The sequence below is a fragment of the Pyxicephalus adspersus genome, chromosome 5 (assembly GCF_032062135.1).
Source record: "Pyxicephalus adspersus chromosome 5, UCB_Pads_2.0, whole genome shotgun sequence".
In the NCBI taxonomy this organism is placed as follows: domain Eukaryota; kingdom Metazoa; phylum Chordata; class Amphibia; order Anura; family Pyxicephalidae; genus Pyxicephalus; species Pyxicephalus adspersus.
The window spans coordinates 36,112,533-36,134,237 of NC_092862.1; the positions used below are offsets into that span (position 1 = coordinate 36,112,533).

The 21,705-nt window shown below is 38.6% G+C and overlaps 1 protein-coding gene across 1 annotated transcript in view; it reads right to left on the reverse strand.

The window, feature by feature from the left end:
• RAB2A (RAB2A, member RAS oncogene family) overlaps window positions 1-16,675 on the reverse strand; it is a 50,779-nt gene extending 34,104 nt beyond the window's left edge. Inside the window, exons 1-3 of the mRNA XM_072411147.1 lie at window positions 16,523-16,675; window positions 8,533-8,604; window positions 3,594-3,661 (exon numbers count right to left, since the gene is read on the reverse strand). Of these exons, the coding sequence (XP_072267248.1) occupies window positions 3,594-3,661; window positions 8,533-8,604; window positions 16,523-16,568 (186 nt within the window). The 5' untranslated portion in view covers window positions 16,569-16,675. The remainder of the gene's footprint in view (window positions 1-3,593; window positions 3,662-8,532; window positions 8,605-16,522) is intronic.
• Window positions 16,676-21,705: the final 5,030 nt, after the last annotated feature.

Sequence of the window (21,705 nt, forward strand, 5' to 3'; positions counted from 1 at the left end):
GGAAAATTACAAAAGTCACACAGAGACACTGTCACCTCACCAATTCAGGGCAAACCCTAACCCAATGACACCCCTTGCCAGTAATCTCCTGCTGCTTCTTCCTCTGTCGAGGCCAACAACAGAAGGCTCTGTATTCCACTTATAAGGCCGGGCACGCTTCAGATATATATATATATATATATATATATATATATATATATATATATATATAGATATATGCTAGATGATACACTGCGTCTTGTGCGTTATTAAATTCAAATGACGAGCACTTAGCTTTGGCCTCTGATATTTGTCATTTAATTGTATCTGTAGCCTTGGTTTACAAGATTTAGCCACATAACCGTGGACATTGTTTCCAGATGTTGAACTGGTTGCACGATAAAGATATAGACTGGGTGGGCAGTGTTCTCCCCAGAAATTTTTTTCAGCCGGGTGGTAAAAAAGGGTGTGTGGCAAAACACAGGAAATTTAGTGCTCCCAGTTGTTTATGCCATGGGTATCCAGTAACCTCTTATTGTTTCAGTGTTCTACCTTCTCCCAATTATTTGTTACAACTTTGTAATGCCTGCCCCGTTAGTATATCCAATTTTTCTATTCTATGTATTTTGCCACAAGTGTCCTATGCCCTGTATCGTTACCCAACTTACTAGTGTTCTAAGTTTTAAGAGTGTAATCCTTTGTAGTAGTGTAATAGTATAATGAATGTGGTGTAACAAGTTAGGCTTAGCTCATATTAGCAGCAAAATACATTTACCCCTTCTGAGTGACTTCTGGCAATTGCTAGGCACCTAGGATTGGTGACAGGCGGTAAATTCTAGGCACTTAGGATTGGTAACAGGTGGTAAGTGCTGTACCTATATTTTTGGTTTCTTACACCTCCCCATTCCCCAATTGAAGTTCAGAATGTTAGATAAGTGGACAGGAATGTGTAACAGGGCAGGGAAGCCCATTTTAATGGGCAGAGTGTTTTATGTTCTAATGATGCTGTAGTAATGAGATTGGAGAATGTGACCGCCACTTGCACCTATATTTTCAGTTTTGTACCCCCACCCTCAGCTAAATTGGTGTACAAAGAGAAGCAGACAGTTTCACAGGTATAGATTTGAGACAGTACGTATATATTTAGGGGCCCCAACCCAATGCTCCTTGCTATGTTAGTGGCTCCGGGGTCCCCAATTTGCACTTTCAATTTAGGACTCCTAGTTGCACTTTCCTCTGAAACATCAACCCCAATGTTCAATTTTCATAACTTTTTACATTTGTGACCCCATATCTTGAAATTCTTTAAAACTGGGGGGCTGAAATTGTAGTAACTGGTATCTATGAGGGTCCCCTGTACACCCTGAAAATTACAGGTCATTGTGACAGTTTAGGAAATAGGGAGGTTTGTATACACAGAGCTGTGAGGATGCAGAATTCACACGCAGAGCTAGAGGTGGATACATTTCACAGGCAGAGCTCGTGCTATGAGATGGGGGCGGGGCTGCCTGTGTCTCCTTCACATGAAGGCTGAGCTGTGTGTGCTCACCTCTCATCGGTAGCAATACTCTGAACGAATGACACAGAGCAGCTCACTGAGATCTGTGCATCCAAGGATGAGAGCTGCCGAGAGCAGAGCGGGGTATTCAAATCAGTCGGGCGGAGCAACCGGCTAAAAACCTCTGGGGAGAACTATGACCTTATAGTGGGGGTGCAAAACTGCAATATCCAAGGTCACAAAAAAGTCAGATTTAGGTATAAAAAAGTATGGTAATTTAATGTATTGTCTAATGCTTTGTCAAACATTCCATACTTAATTTACTGCTATTAGGAATATACTAAAAATGTGTGTGGATACTGGCCGCTATGAAGTGTGCACCAGCCAGGAAGTGCATGGAAGCCTGGACTGCAGGTACAATGCGGCTGGATGGGCCTAAGACATACTGAGTTTGTGCTATGTGATAAAAAAAACAGTAAGTGCCATCCCCGAGTCTTTTCTTCCCTATGAAATGTAGGTAGATAACGGGTGGTGGAAGGGGGTAGTACATAGCTTCCTAAAAGCAGACTGCCTTAGGCAGTACACAGACATTATTGATGCACCTCTATGACTTAAAGAACTTAAATCCAATGATTGAAAGCTGGGTCAGAAAGCACTAGATAATGCTAGACATCATCCGGCCAGAATATAAGGTGTACAATGTGTACGGAAATCAGAGTAAGTGAGTTTAGTAAAGGAGAGGAGATGTACATAGTTATAAGACTGAAGGTCAGCTTTAGCTGTCAGTGAATAGTTTATGCAGCATGGTGTAGACATCATGTTAGTTCTAATATTTAGGAGGCTGTGTCCTATAAACCAGTTGTTGCCAACCTTTTGGACGTTACGTACCACTAACTTCAAAGACTTCGGACAGCGCATGCACAGGGAGCCGTGTGTCACTCAAAGAAACTTGCCCTATAGTGACGTCATGATGCCAGAACCCACGATGGGAGAGTGAGGGGGTTGTGTCCAGAGACATACCCTGCCCACTGCCCTCAGCCTGGGATCCGTATGGGGACATGGTCTGCGGCTCTTGCCGATGCATCAGTAGGACCGACTGTTCTTTCACTTTCCCTTTTATGACACTTACTGAGTCTGGAGAAGGACCCCGCAGGGGGGCGCACTGGCCAGAGCCACAGATCCCTGGTTGGCAACCGCTGCTTTAAACCACTCATTTATTTCTAATGGTGTGGTTCTGGGTATCCTTTTATCAATATGTATTTAATACATAGTTCAGGTGATTTCCTGACTGGATATACAAAAAAATAGGCTGATTTAGGTGGGTCTTTTTACTATCTAGATCAGCATTTCCCAAACTTTTTAACACGGGGGAACCCCTTAAAAGAAATTTCAGGTCTTCAGGGATCCCTTTCTATAATTACTATATCCACAACTCATAGTACATTGGCTTAGTGGTTATTAGGAATAATGCCTTCTACATTGCTGGCCAATACAAAGGCAGCCTCCATTACAGATAGCCAAAATTATCACGAGCCACAAACTGCTCATGTAACCCCTAGCAGCCTCTGGAGGAAACCTGGCTGAGAAACACTGATCAAGATAATGGTAAATGTAAGGTAATTGGGCTTCTCCCCAAACTGGTCCTAGACTATGTTAATGTCATATAAACATAATAGGGACATTAGACTGCAAGCTCCTTTGAGGAAGAGTTAGTAACAGGACTATGTAAACTGCTACTGCATGTTAAGATCTCAGGCAAATACACAAACTTGAACAGGACATTAACAGCATGACCTGCACCATCTCTGATTCACCAGCAGGTGGTGCTGCTGTCACAACATCTTAGCAATGTCCCATTGCAACTCCGTTAAGTGTCATAAAAAGGAAAGTGAATGAAAAGTCAGTCCTATTGACGGTGACAATCAAAGGTTACAATTCCTGTATATGCATGTTATAGCATACTAGCAAAACAGTATGTGGTTGTTTTCAGTTTGATCAGCTAGGCTGCCTATTCAGTATTAGATGGTAGTGTTCACCCTTCTCCATTACGTAATAAATTACATATTCTTTACAATAAAATACAATTCATACAGAGAAGTTTTAAATATATACTTACTGTGTCCCAAATCTGAAGCTTAATCTGCTTGCCGTCAATTGTGATCATCCGTGCACCAAATTCCACTCCTGGCAAAAAAAACAAAAAATAAAATAAAATAAATAATAAATACAAATTTCTCAGGAAAAAAACCCAAACCAAAAAATTAAAAACGAAAACCCAGCATTTTACAGCCAATATTAGTCTTTAAAATGGATTTTCAAGATGTCTTAACTTTTGTGGACACCTCCATATAGGCGATAGGATTCATTTCACAGTTCATTTCCATAAACCCAAGTTACACCTTCAGGTGGCATTACTGAGGAAATAATAGTCAAATATTCTGCAAGAAAAGGAATGCTTCAAGGACAAGGACAGCACAGCTCACTACAGGGTAACCTGCATAGCACATTTATACAACCTTTGGTAGTCACAGAGAAGAATTACACTCACCATCTACTACTCCACCAAACAATTATATTTAACCTGGATCCCAGAAGGTACCCCAGCTATACAAATTATTTTTTTTAGTATTTCTTTTTATTATTATTATTAAACAGGATTTATATAGCGCCAACATATTACACAGCGCTGTACATTAAATAGGGATTGCAAATGACAGACTAATACAGACAGTGATACAGGAGGAGAGGACCCTGTCCCGAAGAGCTTACAATCTAGTAGGTGGGGGAATGTCACACACAATAGGATGGGCGATATGTAGTGGTGGGAAGTAATGAGGGTTTAGCAGACAGAAGAAGATGGGTAGGCAAGTTTGAAAAAATGAGTTTTGAGCGCTCTTTTAAATGAGCAGAAAGTAGGAGCAAGCCGAATAGGGCGAGGAAGACCATTCCAGAGAGTTGGAGCAGCTCTAGAGAAGTCTTGTAACTGTGCGTGTGATGAGGTTATGAGTGAGGGAGTCATTAGTAGATCATTGGAGGAGCGGAGGGAGCGGCAGGGGGAGTATTTTTTAACCATGTCAGAAATGTAAGTGGGACAATAACTGTGGAGGGATTTGAAGGCAAAGCACAGGAGCTTAAATTTGATTCTAAGGTGAAATGGAAGCCAATGGAGAGAAATAAAAAGAATAAAAAGAAATAAAAAGAAATAAAGTATATACAAATACTATTTACAGATTAGCACGAAACAAAGAACAACTCTATCTTAGATTTTCTGTGGGAGAGCGGTTCCCCTGCTAATGGCACAGACACATCAGAGTCATCATTGAATTAAATAAATTACTCACACACTCCAAGGATAGCAGATAGGTAAAGGGACACAAAATTAGGAACATTGCTATTTCAAAATATCAAAATAGCTTTGTAGTTCCAATGAATGTTCCTTTTTGCATAGTATGTTATGCTTTTTGCACAGAGATACTGTCTATACGTATTTCTAAACAAACATGTGACAAACATGTAGCAGGGTTGTCATTCTCAAAGAAAAAGTGTTTCTTTTTCACATAAATATCATGCACATTTCTAACACAGGAAGTCTAAAAGCAGACTACTAAAAACACCAATTATTTCCTTGTAATTGCAGATAAGGTTACACTGCCATCTATCAGAAACACTAGAATTGCAGTCATATTAACAAAATGAAGGAGATAGATTAGACAAAAAATGAAGCTTACATTAGGTAAAGATACATTACATGGGTGACATGAGTACAGCATTCTGTTTCATGTAAGGATATGTTCACCCTATATACAGAAATCTTTTCTAGCAGCCCAATGCCAGAACCGCACTATATGTAACTGAAGTCCATGGTAGTAGCGGGCCTGCAAAATTGCAGTAATGACTAGGGACTATTTCCCCCCCAAAAAAGTAATTGCAAAAGTTATTTTGATAATAGCTCTACTACTCTCCTTAAGAATTTGCTCTTGGTCCTGCTGGTTTTAAGGTATATCCATGCAATGGAAAGAGAAAGGGTGAGGTTAAAGTTGACCTATTACTAAATATGACCTCTTTCAGTTATCCTGCTCCAATTACATCTCTGCTGAGGGTAAATCTGGGCTTTTGTATATGCACAACAAACAAGTTCACCGTAATGCTTTGGCCCTCCCTCTGTAAACACAGAAAATGTTTTCCATTAGCTGCCTCCACCCCACCAACTCATTTTGACCACCTGGAGCAATAAGAATGCCAAATTCCTGTATGAGAAGCATTGGGGACCTGAGAAGTCAAACACCATGCTCAAGTGTAGTCATGGAGGGGCAGGAGAGTACGTAGTCCTATTTAAGCTTTGACCACAGAATTTTATTCAGGGCTTCCTCCCCTCACTCCTTTGAAAAAACTTTAGTTTGGGAGCAAATGTAAGGCCAATATATGCATTTGGTGAATAGCATCCAAGATAACCTGTTACTTTGTTTTGAAGACTTAGTATTCATTCCAATATTCAGAGATCATGTGATAACTTCCCAAGCTTTGGTCATGACTGTCAATATTATATAACCTTCACTTATTCCTATAGTGAAGAAAGATTTAAAATATTTATAGTAGAACTACAGGCATTTTTTTTCTGAAAGTTCTGGTTAGTGTGATTTAAAATGGCTGTAAGGATTTTACTACAACTGCATCGCTGATGGAAAGTTTTATTATTACATCCAGGCCTCAGGACAACAGGAAGTAAGATATTTTCTAAAAAATTTTGAGTTTTTTAGTTTGGAATTTTGAGTGAGCTTTCTAGTAACATGTAAGAAGTTGTCCGAGTCTCCTAAAGGAAAACAATATGCAAATTGTGTTAGATAAAAGAAAAGGGACAGATATGAAACAATTCCACTTTTTATCAATATTTAGGCAGAATGTTGGCTGAAAACTGAACAGGGAAGGCCTAAAGTGATTGTAAAGAACATCAAAGAAAAAATGGCATAGCAAATGTTCTAAACTGGCCATACATAATCTAAAGTATGGTAAAAATAAAAATCTTAGAGATGAAAACTAGGACATCCTTGATTGATATTTGATCCTGATCAATCAATGATCAGAAATTCCTTGTGTATCAATTCACAGACGGAGCAGTGAGCGATAAACTGCTAAATAGCTCTTTAATGAATCAAGTGGTACAAAGCTGTCATCATCATTTCTGACAAAAACTTCAAACTAAAGTGGTACAAGGCAGTAATCTATGTAAATGGTCAATTTATGGAAGATATTTTTTACCTGATCACACAAAAATGAAAAGTGTATGACCAGATTTACACTCTTGGCAATGTGGCAGTTTTTGTTAGAACTGTGACTTAAGATCTCCTGTAAGAAGTTATACAGGGTAAACAAGCAGGCTGATAGACAATATACTTTTCCAAGTATTTTTTACTTTTCTGTTGAGACTGCTGTTGATGGTTTATATTTCTATCTGAACACTAGAGGGCAGCAGAGTGGCTGTTAAGTCAGATTCCTGTTTATAGGAAGACTACTGTACATGTCCCCCGATTTGTTGCATTGTTCAGAATGTCTTAATTTCCCCCCACCCCACTGTGCTGTAGAGAGCAGAGATTATAAATATTAATATCCACAGACATAATGCAAAAATCATGACTTGCAGCTACTGGCATTAAAGATATTCACTTCTTTGTTAAGAAAAAAGAGTTTTATGGAAACCAAATAAAAACATTGTAAAACAACACAAGGAGGAATGTATTATTAGTACCTAAAACAAACCTAAATGTGTTAACTTAGTGACACTACAGCTGTGACCTATGCAGGGTAAAGAAACCAAATCTATACCTTCTTGACTAAATCAAATTTTGTAACATTGTAATGGACTGCTGCATACAGTGTAATATCTTGACCAAATGGCACATTTTACTTTGTGTAAAGCAGTAACCTCACTGACAGATCATGGAAGCTGTTAGCGATCTTTAACAGGCATTAATCATAACACAAGGGGACTCTGTATACTCTGCAAAGTCCTAATAAACATAGCTTGTTGTTTACACCAAGTCATCCTCATTTCCACATGTAGACTCCAATTACTTAAGCTATGACTTTCTCTCCAGAACACATACAATGATTCATGTGACATTACTATTTGTAGCTGTGATGACACTTGTTTAAAAAGTTGTGCAATTTAGGCAGAGTTTCATTTTACATTTCACAGGTGAATATTTTACATGGAAACAAAATTGTCAGAAATCAAAAACATTTTTTTGCATCAGCATCACCTTGCTTTCTGGTTTATTTTCCACACACAAGGACATAGCTTATCTGACATGGAATGTGGAGAGTAGCTGGAGTGCCATCAAACTCATCCTTGTGATTTGTCAGGACAGGACATGTAAACGTCTACAGTGCTCAACCCAGAAATTTTTTTAAGCCGGGTGGGAAAAAATTGTAGGTGGGTGGCAGCCCCTGTATTGTGACCAAACTCTTTAGTAACCACCCAAAAACAGCCGGGTGTGTGCTGAAAAGTGTCGGGTGGTGCGCTCAGCTAAAAGGGCCTGGGGAGAACCCTGCGTCTATGAAAAATGATAGTAAGCCTACCAAAGTGTGACCCCCTACAAAACCTTTCATCAAGGCTTTATAGAAATATATGAATTGCAGAGCCAGCAAAGTGAAGTGTGCTTTTAAAACTGCACACTTTATTTAGAGATAACTTTGCATTTATAGAGGACTTGACCTACGTCAAGAACTCCCAGGCATAATAATAAAAGTGAAAAAGTCAGAAAGAGCACAGAAGAGATGGATAGGTAAAACTGCTCAAGGTTTAAATGAACCTCAGTGGAATCCATTAAGCCTTTTCACCAATTTCTCCAATTCTCTGCTAAATAATCACCTATTTACCTTCAGTGTTATAACAAAAGAAAATATTCATTGCGACAAGTCTTTAAAGTTGAGTTCAAATGATTACGTATGTATTATATAGTGTTTCTGCAGTAAACTTTAGGAAAGATCAGATGTCTACACCTAAAACTCTATGCAGGAGGATAAACAATGAACCAATTACATTAACATCAACTTACCAATTGTCAGGTCATGGACAGGCTGGAACCTCTTGTCTGTAAATTGTAGTAGTAGACAAGATTTACCAACACCTATAGAGAGAGAGAGAAAAAAACATAAATACCAGAACCCTTGAGCTAGACATACATGCTCCAATAAAAACAAGCGATGCAATGGATTTGAGCAACACGTCTGGCAAAAGAGTGGAAGTACGGTTATGAGTATCTCTTCACATCAAAAGTGATCTTTATAACTTGGGGATCAGAACAACTTTAACATTCTAGCTATGTGCATATTGATATGGCAATATTTTTGTCATTGTATATGCTAAGTTAGTGATGTGGCCCTTTTTTTTACCCATTCATATGTTGTTGTAGATAGAAAGTGTTTATTTAATTATGGAAGGGGTGAATTTTATGATAGCAAAATTACAGCATTGGTACAAAAAGTTCTTTACAAAATGTTTTTTTTCAAATTTGTATTTTTTTGTTTACTTTGAAATGTAATAAACAAAAATGAACAAAGAATCAAAAGTACAGACGACATTTTACACTAAAGAAAACAGCGAATGAGATGGGGAAAGGGCAGGTATATAGGCCAACGTAAAGTATAAATATATAGTCTATTTTTGTACACTTGTCATTATGTCTACAGTTTTTCTTGTGAATCAGTTGTGAATATTTTACCTGTTGATCCCTACTCTTTAAAACGCATGTCTAAGCATTACCCTCAAACCTCCTTCTTCAGATCTACACCAAAGCTGGACGTTTTTTTTTCTTTTGCCATGATCCTGTAGTTAAACTACAGGAAATCTTTCATTGTTTCCTGTGATACAGTAACTTCACCAGACTTATAGAATTATTGCAGGGGCAATTGCTGGGCACTTATTTCCTAAAGACGCCAACCCCCATCCAGTATTAGAATTAGGAATAGATCTATCCCTATACACAACGCATAGTCTTTGCCTAGACACAAGCAAGTTTTTCCTGGGAATCAGTTCACACACATGATCAGGACAAAGATGGTGTGGAATGAGTGAAGAGAGGATCACCAATGCTGGCTGGGTTTTATTGCAGAAAAGGCATTGTATTTTTACCCTTCACAGGAAGTTATAAGCACACTGGATTTCTGTCAAGTCTACAATTATTTGTTTTAAAGCAGTCCTTGCACCCCCAATCTGCTATTTTCTTTAAATGTACTAATCTTTTGTAAATTCAAGTTTTCAATAAACATACTTAAACCCATGCAAATCCCCTGCTGATGTGTTCTTTTTATCCATTTTGCAACCTCATATTTTGCCCTGCATGTAATCTCCTTTCTTGTCTTTTTTGGTTCTCCTGGTGACACTGTATCTGGTCATCAGAGGACCTTCCACGCAAGCAGAGGATCCGGCACCACATCTTGCTCTGTGCGCGAGACAGAAACCTGGGTCATATGCTTATGTGTAACTCCGGCTAATACCATATCTTCCAATGCTGCTATTACAACCATGGAGACAATCAGGGCAGAGGGCTCAATTCATGCAATAGCCTCAGCATTCGTCGCAAGTAATTAAGTGTGTATCTCCTTTAAAAGGATTCCAAAAAAAAAAGATGAGATTGCTACTTTTAGATAATTAAAAGCAAATTGTAGACATTTGGATCACAATGCATATATAGCTAAAAAGTGAACACGTTTAAGCCTGTGGTAAATTGTTACAGAATTATCAGAGTTGTCTGCTCAGCACTATTCCGTGGCAATACTTCACATCTGTAAACCCCATCTCTTTGCACATGACCTCTTGCACAGTTCTCATTTTTCACATGTGATACATTATCCTCACTACTTAGAGAAACCGCAACATTTAAGTAACATCTATTCCCATATTGCAGTTTCTGAGAAGAAACTGCTCACCAACCCAAACCATTTATTTGCTCCATCTAACCACTGAACCTAGAACATTATGTAACCTCATCAGGGTACATAGTTCCCCAGGGGCAGTCAACTCCAATCCACCAGACTGGCACAGCGAAGGTCTGAAGGACAGAGAGATGGCCCTTCAATAAAAAGTCTGGGGATCCCTAATACACCTCATATATTTCTTTCACTAGTCTGGTCTTCTGATTTTCAAGGCATGTTTGCTCTGGGATGTTTTGCACATTTGAGATTCACGAAATGCTCTTGCAGGACCAGCTAATGCTAGCAGTGTGATTGCCTATATCACCTTAGTATTAAGACATTTTGGTTCAAGCATTTCACTCATGCTGGGAATGTGAAGTGCACCATATTTGCGCAGTACAAGGTGCAAAAAGTTAAATTACCGGACACTGCTCTAAACAAAAATGAAAGACTCCACCCGTATATGTCAAATAATGTTTTATAAACTATTTTGTGGAAAAAGGGAAAAGTTCAGCACTGCACCAAAAAAAAAAAATGTACATTTACTGGTGCAGGGCTGCAATATGTTCCACAAAGAATTATGCTATGCCATTCAGTTATCTTTCAATGATACCACTGGAATTATGGGGTTATTTACACACAAAAAAACTAATGAATTAAAATGCAAATGTGTTCTAAGCATACACAATAGGAATTGTTCTAAGAATACCAAAGGTTTCTGCTAAAGCTGAAATACTTGATTTTAAAGTAAACCAGCTAGTTATTCTACTATAAGGAATGGTGTAGCCTGTAATGTTTGACCCTCCCGTCCTTCCCTGTGCCTACAGTAACAGACAATAAAAGCTAAGGATGCATTCCGTTTCATATACCAAAAAAAAAAAAAAAAAAAAAAAAAAAAAAAAACACATTATGTTCAGGCATTTCTTTCAAAAATGTTCTCTAAGGCATGTTCGGTTCACTCCACCTTGTACAAAGCAGAACCGCTACACCATAACTTTGTCAGTCCAAACTTAGTTATTTTATATATAGAATTTTGCTTTTAGTATAGTAACAGAAAATAACTGTCAGAACCAATAAAAATAAACGATAGTTGATAAAAAAAAAAAAACAATATATAAAATTGGAGCAAGATTATATTACAATGATAACATATACTTTTTTCATGGAAATATTCATATTCTAAATAAACATTTGAAAAATATCACATGCAACCAGCAGGCAGTGCGTTCCAATTTAGAGCTCTAGCTTTCTGCAGACTAGATTTAGCCGCGGTTTATTTAGTCTTGCAGGGAAAGCCAGGATATCCTTGCAAACCAGTGCTAAGCTACGCATGCACGAATATCATCCTTCAAGTACTGGCCATCTCCTTGTGCAATGCTTGTTTATTGTTTGCTGTTATTTAGATGGACCTAGAATCCATGTTGTGAACTTTGAAATGTAATCACCTTACAATTAAACCAACTGTTAGAAAATATGTAAACACTTTTATGTCCATAGCCTGGGCACAGGTGCACCTTAAAGTGGAACTAAACCCACACGACTCACCTGCTGTTTCCATCTTTCTTCTCTTCTTCCGCCTATAGCTCATCTTCGGCCATTTTGATGACCAGCTAGGTAAGATACATGATTGCAGAAGGGACATCGCCTGTCCTTTCTGCAACAATGACATACCTGATCATGGAAACTTAAAAGTGAAACTTTAGTTCCACATTAAAGCCATCCTTTGGCTGCCAAAGCTGACCTTTTCTGAAAATACTGATGGCCTGGCTGTCTCAAAAAAACTTTCTCCAATACCTTGCGGCACTAACTCAAAATAAAAATGTAGAGGTCAGCGTTTGAGCTGCAACTTTGGAAAAAGGAAAGGGCCACTCTAACCATACCAGATGATAAAATAACAAAATTAATATAAGGTTTACTGCTTCACCAGCCAAATGATTTGTAATTCTGTACTGCCAGTCTCATGATACATTAATTTCTACCACACTGAACAGCCAGGAAGACAACTCTACCTTCACTAAGCAAAACCACTTCTAATAATACCAAACTCTATTCTGTTTATAGGACAAAGCATTAGTAATACTAGTAAATCCACAGGAAACCAGAAGTTAGAACTGGGTCTAGGCATCCCTGGGATTCTTTTCAAACAAATGAGATTGCCAGTGGTCCCCCCAGCCACCCAGCACTTATCAGTAACCATCCAGCTGTTTTTGGGTGGTTATTGATGAGTTGGGTTACAATACAGGGGCTTCCACCTGCCTACAATTTCTTCCTCACAAAAAAGGCTTAAACAAAATGCTTGGGTTGAACACTGGATGCTGTTAAACTTTATAATATTATAACTAGTGCAAACTATAAAAACAGAGGAAGAGGGCCCTGCTCAATCAAGACTAAAGTTTAACTACATATGGCACAGAATGTCCACTTTGGTCTTAGTAGTTTGGTTTTTTTGTATCTCTTATTTTGTTATTATAATGTTGTTGTTTTTTTTATTTGTGATACATGTCATAATTTGTGCCGTCCATGAAGCTTTGATGAGATCACCACCATCCTGTAAGCACAAAGATGATCCAGGCAGCTGTAAAGCTGAATTGGACAGTTGTAGGAGGTAATTGTCTGAGTTGTGCAGCGTGGGGGAGGTATGTAAATCATACAAATAGCAGAACAAAAGCAGACATTCTCTTGTAAAACAGTTTGTGTGTATTTATATATTCCAACTGTGTATGTAGTTATTCCACTTTAATTCATATCCAGAATACTAGTCAATCACAAACACACAGTTCTATTTTAAACATTCTGACGACAAATTCTGTATCAGATACCATATTGTGTGTCATTTACAGTGTGTTTAAACGATTTAACTGTTGTGGTGTGCAAACATAAGCGGAAATCATAAATGACTTATGAATGTGCACACATGCATATATAGACTGGTACATTAGGACATAAACAATTATGTTGATAGCAGCACTATAGGATTATACTAATAGGATGTAATTTGTATATCTGGAGAGTGTGCTTTGTTATTGACGACATATACAGAGTGATGGAACAAAAGTACTAATTTACAATCCAATTCAAATTACAGTGTCCCACATCACTTTTTGGGGTAGACCTTAGTATTTGTGCCCTTACCTTCTATATTATGGTGCTAACAATTATTCACTATATTCTATCCATGAAGGATATGGATTGTTACCTAAAGCTGCTCCATTGATATGGGCCACAAAACCAACCACCCTTCACAATTTTTGGCAGGAGCAATATGTATTTATTTGTACTTGCAGAAAATGTACTTGGTCTGAAAACAGAAAACAAATTTAGGCTCCACATCTGAATAAAGGTAAGCAGTAACATAACTTTGTTCTGGGTTTCAGATATACAGTACTTTATTTTGGTATCAGACCCATTGGGCTATGTCCTACCTGTGTTTCACTGGAGAAATTTTCCTGGAGATAAAACAGGAAATCAGAGAAAATTACTCAAAACTAAACAAAATTACCATCTTGGAAGTTTCAATGGAACATCCCACTTGGAGAATTTTCTTCATTACTTGTTCGTGTGATTTTTTTGTCTCTGAGTCACAAGAACAAATAGAGGGGTGGCTCTCCTAGGATGTTTGCCTTTATGTATACTTCATTTGAGGCTGTATATCAGTTATCTGGAGTAAGTTTGTTGACCTTTATATGTATGTAAGGCAGTTTTTTTTCCCCATGAGGGTTAAATTTTTTTGTAAAACAAACAATATCTGAATTCTGAGTTACATATGAATATTTTACATTTTCAGATTTGGTTAGCAAATTATACTGTCAGTTACCTTTCTAGATTTTTTTTTTTTAAACTAAAAAAATTTTCCAAACCATTTTAATTTCCTTTAGAAAGCCAAAGAATTAGTCACCAGTATTGCCTAAGCTCTCCTTACAGTTAATCTTTTTTAATCTTGGTGGTGCTTTTTGTATTTTTTTAAAAAAAAGAGTGTTGCACTTAAAAATAAAAACAAAATTTTTACCTTAAATAAAAGTTGTCTATCCTTTTATGAAAAACAAAAATTCTGCTTTTAGGTCCGCTTTAGGAGTCTTCGCTCTGCTTACTGTCCCAATTCACACCGATAACAGACTAAACCCTGAGTAACCTTAGTATCCCATTGCTTAATAATGGTTATAGTTATATAGGACTGAAAAAAAGTGGATGTATTAAATGAGAAAATGCAGGTCACTTTGAAAAGTGAACGATAGTCAATTAACCGGTTTTTAATAACCAAATTAGGTGTAAGGGGAAAAAAATAAACCTTGGCTATTTTATGTACACATGGCTCCATTGTTTTATTAAATCTCAGTAAACAGTCTATTACTTTTGCGAATCAAGTTTTGGCTTAGGAAATATTCAGGAAGCATCTGTAAAAACCGGGGCTGTGGAGTAAGCGTCAGTTCAAGTTTTGTCTATTTACTCCAGGTACACAATAACTGCCTCTGACTCCACAGTACTGGGCAGAACTCAGGGGGCTCCTCATATCTGACTAAGCTAAAGCTGTCCTCTTTTAATAAATTAAATAAGGGGGTGATCATTAATAGGAATAGCAATGGAATTAAAGCTTAAGGTTAAATGTTTACATTCCTGCAACAACACCCCCAGGCTGGAAAATTATGCTTGACCTAATCAAAACCTGACGAATGCTGGGATGAAAGCCTTGATAAAAAAAAAAAAAAAAGCTACCCTGCTTTAGCGTGAATAGGGTGCAAATAGAAATAAATGGAAACCAAGTGCTCCTGCAAAGATATTGCAGCAAATCATGTGTTTCGTCATTTAAATCCAGCCTGATTTGTTATAAGGTGCTGGCCTTAACCCTACCAAAGGGTCACACATATCTCAGTGAATGTAATGCTATAGAAAGCAACTGAAGACTAGGAGATGAATAAAGAATACAGACAGGCTATTAGAAATTGGACGAAAATGCAGATATGTAACAAACAGACAGTCCAAGCACGGATATAAACTACAAGTGATGATCAGAGACTGCACATATGTAACAAGTGATGGCCCAAGAATATGCATGACACAACATGCTATGGGAATTGCTGGAGATATGCAGACTGGAAACATGTTACAGTAGACCACTAGAGATCATGGCTTTTGCAACCCCTGTAAATTCTTCCTACAACCCCCATAAAAAGTACCTGCATCATATATTACTATATATGATGCAGGTACTTTTTATGGGGGTTGTACCTTTTATTTAGGAGATCCATTATAAAGATGAGAAAATTGATAGCCTGCAAAGAAAACTAAGAACGATACCATGCCATTTATATAACTGGATGCAGTGTAAAATAATTTTTTCCTTTACTGGCTTGAAAATACACATAGGCAGAGAAATAGTGAAGGGTGCGAAGGGACCTTAAGGGTTACAAAAGAGTTTGGAGTGGCCCCTGACCATCACAATAGGCCACAGGTTGCTGGACAGTGCTGCTCCCTACACACCAAGTCATGTGACATCACACAACACAATGGCCTGAGGTTGGGGGAAGATCACTTTTTTCACCAGGGGCCTACTGGACAATGACTACATGGAGCTCAAAGCTCACTATACAAAGTATCACAAAGACAGGTATACCCCCATATTATTGGGATCGGGTAATGTAGCACAAAGTGACACTGGATCAAAACATTACATTATATGGCACACAGCCAGACTATACCCTGTGCAGAGCCAATCAGAATTTATCTACTGCTAACATAACAGTAAACAAAATTCTGAATGCTTGTTACTAGGATACAGAGCATTTCATGATCCGGCCTGTATGACTTCTCAGCTGGCATTGCATGCTGGGATTTGTAGTTTATTGCCGGCTTGAAGGCCGCACACCTCCACTACCTGACACACGGAAAAGCCACCCAGCATTAATGCTGGAAGGTAGTAGCCGAGCCTGAAGTACAGCCTTACATGTCCCCCCCACCCGGGCCTGGCACAGCTCGCACCCACCACGTCAACGACTCCAACACTGCGGAAATGAGGGACCGGCCGGCCCCGCCCGCACAGCTGCCAGCTCTGCCCCACCAAACCGGCTCCCTCAGTCACAGCGCCGCCTCACACAGAGCACCCCAAATCACACTAGATGGCACATATCATCCTCTTACCGGTATCACCGATGATAATGTATTTGAAGAGATATGCGTACGCCATGTCCAGATCACTGCCTGCTCGTCACTGCTTCTAGCGGACGCGCTGACGTAATCACGGGCTCGTGCACTGTCCACCTCGCAAGCAGGCAGGAGTGCGCATGCGCTCTATGGCTGACGAACAGGTTACTGTAACGCAAAGCCAGGTAATGCTGACCACGTCCCCCATTCAGTAAGGCTCTACCCAGAATGCAGTTGTGCTGGCTGTATTTACTCTCAGATTAGTGTTGTCACCACCATGCAAGTCAGGAAGTAAAAGCTCTATCCAAGGTTTAAGTAACTGGAGTGTGGAAGATTATTCATTTAAAGAGAGGATTTTGCAATGTTAAAGTAGAACTTAGCATTAAAAAAAAGTTGTATGACCAAGTTGTTTATTGCAGAAAGGTACAAGCGATCCCTTGCAATAAAATAAAAATACTTGCATGGTTTAACTAAACTAAACTTAGCTGACCCACCCATCTGCATTCCAGCCCCGGGTGCTGCCATCTTCCTGTTTCAGATGATTTTTGGCCATCTTGATTGGCCGTGCCGGGATGCGCAAGGGAACCTGGGATTGTTGGGTTTCCCTGGCAACCAAAGCTGACGCTGCGCATGTGCAGCTCCCCCAGGTGATCAGGGTAATCAGGCAGGTAATATGCATGATAGCAGAGGGGAGCTTGCCTGATCATACAGACCTAAAAGTGGAACTATAGTCCCGCTTTAAGTACACTCACCTTCTCCCATTTCGGCACTAGTGCCGCTATTCTTACCCTGTCTTGTTCTGCTGCGATCAAGATAGAAAGGCGAGGTGCTTCACCTTTTTTTATTAATAAAGAGGTGAAGCACCTTCACCCTGCGCAATTAAAAAAAAGTGTCATCAGTGTGACATCAGTATTAGGTGCTTCCTAGGTTATTTAGAATTTATTGAAAGGTGAATTCTGAGGTGACATTCAGTCGACCTGCATTTGTCCTGTTTCATTGGGGTTTTTGTAGCCCTATAGACATCTAAAAATGCAAATACCTTTCCTTCATGCATTGTGTTTAAGCCTTGTGATGATCCCACTATGACTATACCTTTTACTATTCTATCCAAAAAAGAAAAAGTTTTAGTTGAGTTTTTTATTTAAATCACCTCCTAGATTGTAAGCTTTTCGGGTCAGTGTCCTCTCCTCCTCCTTTGCCACTGTCTGTATTTGCCTGTCATTTGCAACCCCTATTTAATGTACAGTGCTATATAATATCTTTGCGCTATATAAATCCTGTTTATTAATAATAAAACCAGACAGGTATAGCACACAAATGCACCGTGCACTGATTCCAACATGCTACTTACACAGCTACACTGGTACCCCCATATAGTGTTCTCACTCTAAGCAGTGGTAGATACAGACAATTTCTGGTTTGAATGAGCCATGAGACAGCAACAGTAACACTGAGAAGCTGCTAACAGGGATGACAAAAGAGTCAGTCTCTCCCTGCAGATAAGAGCCTCAAGTCTCTATCTCAATACCAAACTGCCTGTAAAGGCTCTTGTATATTTGCAAAGCTCTGTCTTCTCCTATAACACATTCTTCCAAGAGGAAAAATCAGAATAAAACTCCCAGTCTGTTACTTATACAGGGAGGGAAGGTGGCTGTACGTTAAAAAACAGAGCCCTAGGTGAGTTTATATTACACAGTGGAATAAGCACCATTTTCATACAAATTTTGCAAAAATGAGAATACATTTGCCTACTAAGCCTCAAAGGTGAGGATGTATAATAACCCATAGCCGGACCAAGTCCATCTTTTACCAAAAGGTCTGGTTAATGTTATTGTGTGTCATAATACCAAAAACCTACTTCTGCAAGTTTTAAAAAGTGGTTATTTTATATGCATCTGTTTTTGTTAAAGTAAAAAGAACTCCGTGAGTAATTATTGGTCCGACTTGAGGGGAATGTCAGTGATGGGAAATTGTAAGGGCCAAGAAAACAATTGTTAAAATCTGTATCCAAGGTTCAACAGTAAAACACCATGCACATAGTAAAAGGACCTTCTTTCTTTAACATGAGTGTGCCTGGGTGATACCATGTAATTTGAAAAGTATTGTTTGAACATTTTCCTGGGGTAAATGGTTGAAAAAAGCTCCCCTATGTCAATTAGGAGAGTTTGCAAAAAAAAAAAAAAAAAAAGGACTGCAATGGATAGAAGAGCACATAACCCAGACAAAACCTTTATACTTACTTGATACATGAGTCCCTAGTCTAAGCGAAAGAATTGAAATTAAAACACCCCAAAACAATGTCAGTGATTTCCGATAGTAACAGATATTGCCTAAAGATGGTCTATTTTGCACCTCTGCCCTCCAAACATGTGGAAGTGTGCCAAGCTCAATTCTGATTATGTGGAGGACAGGGAATTATAATGTAGGCTCTGATTAGTAGCAAAAACTTTACCAGTTGATGTATATTGCTGTGGAAGGGTGTTCATTTGTTTAAATATTTTCATTAAAGAATGTAACTCACAAATACCATTCATACTTGCCTCCCACTGTCCATATAATAAACATAGCAAACTGCCTTTGCTTGTGGCTTTGATCTTCTCTGCAACCACAAAATTAAAGCACACCTCGGCACATACTAAATAAATTAAGATTTAAATATGTTAGGATTTACCAAGTTAATCACTTCACTGATTGTGGTTAGGAAAATTGGTTAGTTACAGTGAGCCAAAGTAGTGTATACCAACCTTTAGGAGTACATGTAAGGATATACACCTTAAAACACATTATGTTTCTGTAATCTCTTTTTTTACATTTTTTTTTTTACTTTGAGTAATGTTTGTGAGTATACTGTACAAAGGCAATATGCATGGCTCTCCATGAACATATGCAGTGTGTGTTTGGAGTAACAGTCAGTGGAAAATCATTATTCTTTTCAGTGGAGCATTATTTGTAGGCCTTATTATTAAAGCGTACCTAAACTAGAGTTTTCACTTTACATAAAAGGGTGCAGCACTGCCCTTTTTAATTCTCAATCGCTTAGGTGATCCAGAATTAATGGGAACGCAGAGCTTCCCGGGATACCAATGTCACACATGCCGAGAGGCTCTTGGGTGCTTCCTCTGCACATGCCCGAGAGGAAAAAAGTTTTTTTTCCCAAACTACTTTTCCCGATCTCGTGGCTGTGTCAGATGATGTAGGAAGAAGAACCCTGAAGAAGATGGTGGTGCCTAGCAGGATTGAAAGTAAGTGGATTTTTTTTTTTTTTTTTGTTTTGGGCAGTTTTGAGTTTACTTCCTCTTTAACAGCAAGGCCACATAATTTAGTGTTAAATGTATTGAACAATTATGATATTTGAAAATGTTTTATTCTATATGGTTACATGGCTTGTGGCGGGCAATACCTCAAATTATTCAGCAGAACATCACAGGGAAATACATTTTTTATCCAGAATCTTGTAGAGCTAGCCTCTGCAGGACCCTCTGCCCCCACCTGTAGTAAGGTCCAGCTTTATCTAATAAGGGATAGGAAAAATGCAAAATGAGTGTTGGCAAGGCCCAGTATTCTGAGAAACCAACCTCCATATCATGATTTAGAGATCATATCATGATTTTTGTTTTTACAGTAAAAATGTGTACAAAAACTTTGTGAGGACCCCATATAAAGAAAAAGGTCCTGCAGTATCCATTAGAAAAACGGGACAGTTTTGCAGGACAATTTTGAAAAAAGTGTTGGCAAGGTGCCATATGTATAACATGGCTACAAACTGCTGGTGCTGCTGTCACTTGCAGGCAGGTCTGAGGATAATGTGGAAAAGCTCATCCACTCCATAACTGTCTCAGGCTGCTATGAGGGCATTTGGTGGCAACTTTGGTGGGAACCAAAAAGTAATGGGTCAGGCAGAACCTGCTACATCTGTTCCTTTCCAGGTTCTCCAGATGCTGGTGTGAATATGACCCATACCTGCTGATACGCCAGTTAAGCTTTTCCCTCTGCCAAGTCCTGCACTGTTTCTGATCTCCATGGCTTCATAGTATTATTATATTTTTACTAAAAAAATCAAATAAAAAGGATGGGATGTGGGGAAACATAAAGCTTTAATTAGGCACATAGGAGAAAGAATGGGGGAAAATATGTGTTGTGCTTGTTATATCTCCTCTGACATTTCACACTATCTTTCTCACTTTACCTTTCACATTACTGCGGGAACATTTAGGGCCTCTGTTATTATTCAGGCCCACAATTTACATAATAGCTGGGATTCAAGGAGGTGGAAAATTTAGGGGACGCTAGTTTATTTTTTTGCCCTTTATTTTGTCTAAAACAATCCCCATGTGACATGGTGGGCCGCTTAATCATTGGTTGATAGTTGCTCTTAGGAGAAACAAGATTGCTGACGGATCAGGCAGCAAAGAGGCAGTTTATAAAACACTGCCTACAAAAAAAGAAAAAATCTATTGAAAGGTGTTAGTGCAAAATTCAACTGTTGTCCAAATCAAATTTCAGCCATATCATATGGTACTGCTTTTTCCTTTATGGGGATCATAATGCCACAGCCTCAGACAGCAAGGTTGATAAAGTACATGGACTAAGGAAGATATTTGGGAGTCGGATATAGTCAACAAAGTGGTAGTCTTAATGGATTCAAGAAAAACAAATAAAATGATGCAAGGCCAATGTGTGGCCTATATTTTAAAAGGAGTCTTTAACAAGTAACTACAGTCCTACAAGTGTAACTTCCAATCTGCACAGGAAGCAAGCACACTGAAGTCTAAATCACAAAGTTCCTTTATTGCACATTCAGGTAAAAAAAAACATATTCTTCCCTGATGCTTTTGGACCATACATGGACCAATCACGCTTAATCATAGCACTGCTATTTTACCATAAAACATGTATGGTAAATTCTATCAGTCAAGTTTATAGCCTTTTATCTGTGTGTACAAATAAAGGAACATTGTGGATTTGACTTGACTGTGGATAGCGTGCTTGCTTTCCTGTACAGATTGTTAGTTTGTTGCTAACTGAGCACTGACCACATACTTAACTGATCCTTGCTGGTAAACTGTCTATATCTGCATTTTTACTTTTAGAGTCAGAAAAATACTGATTGCATTTAGGACTAAAAATATGCATGCAGACCACTGTATTAGGTACACACTTCTAGTACCATATTGAACCCT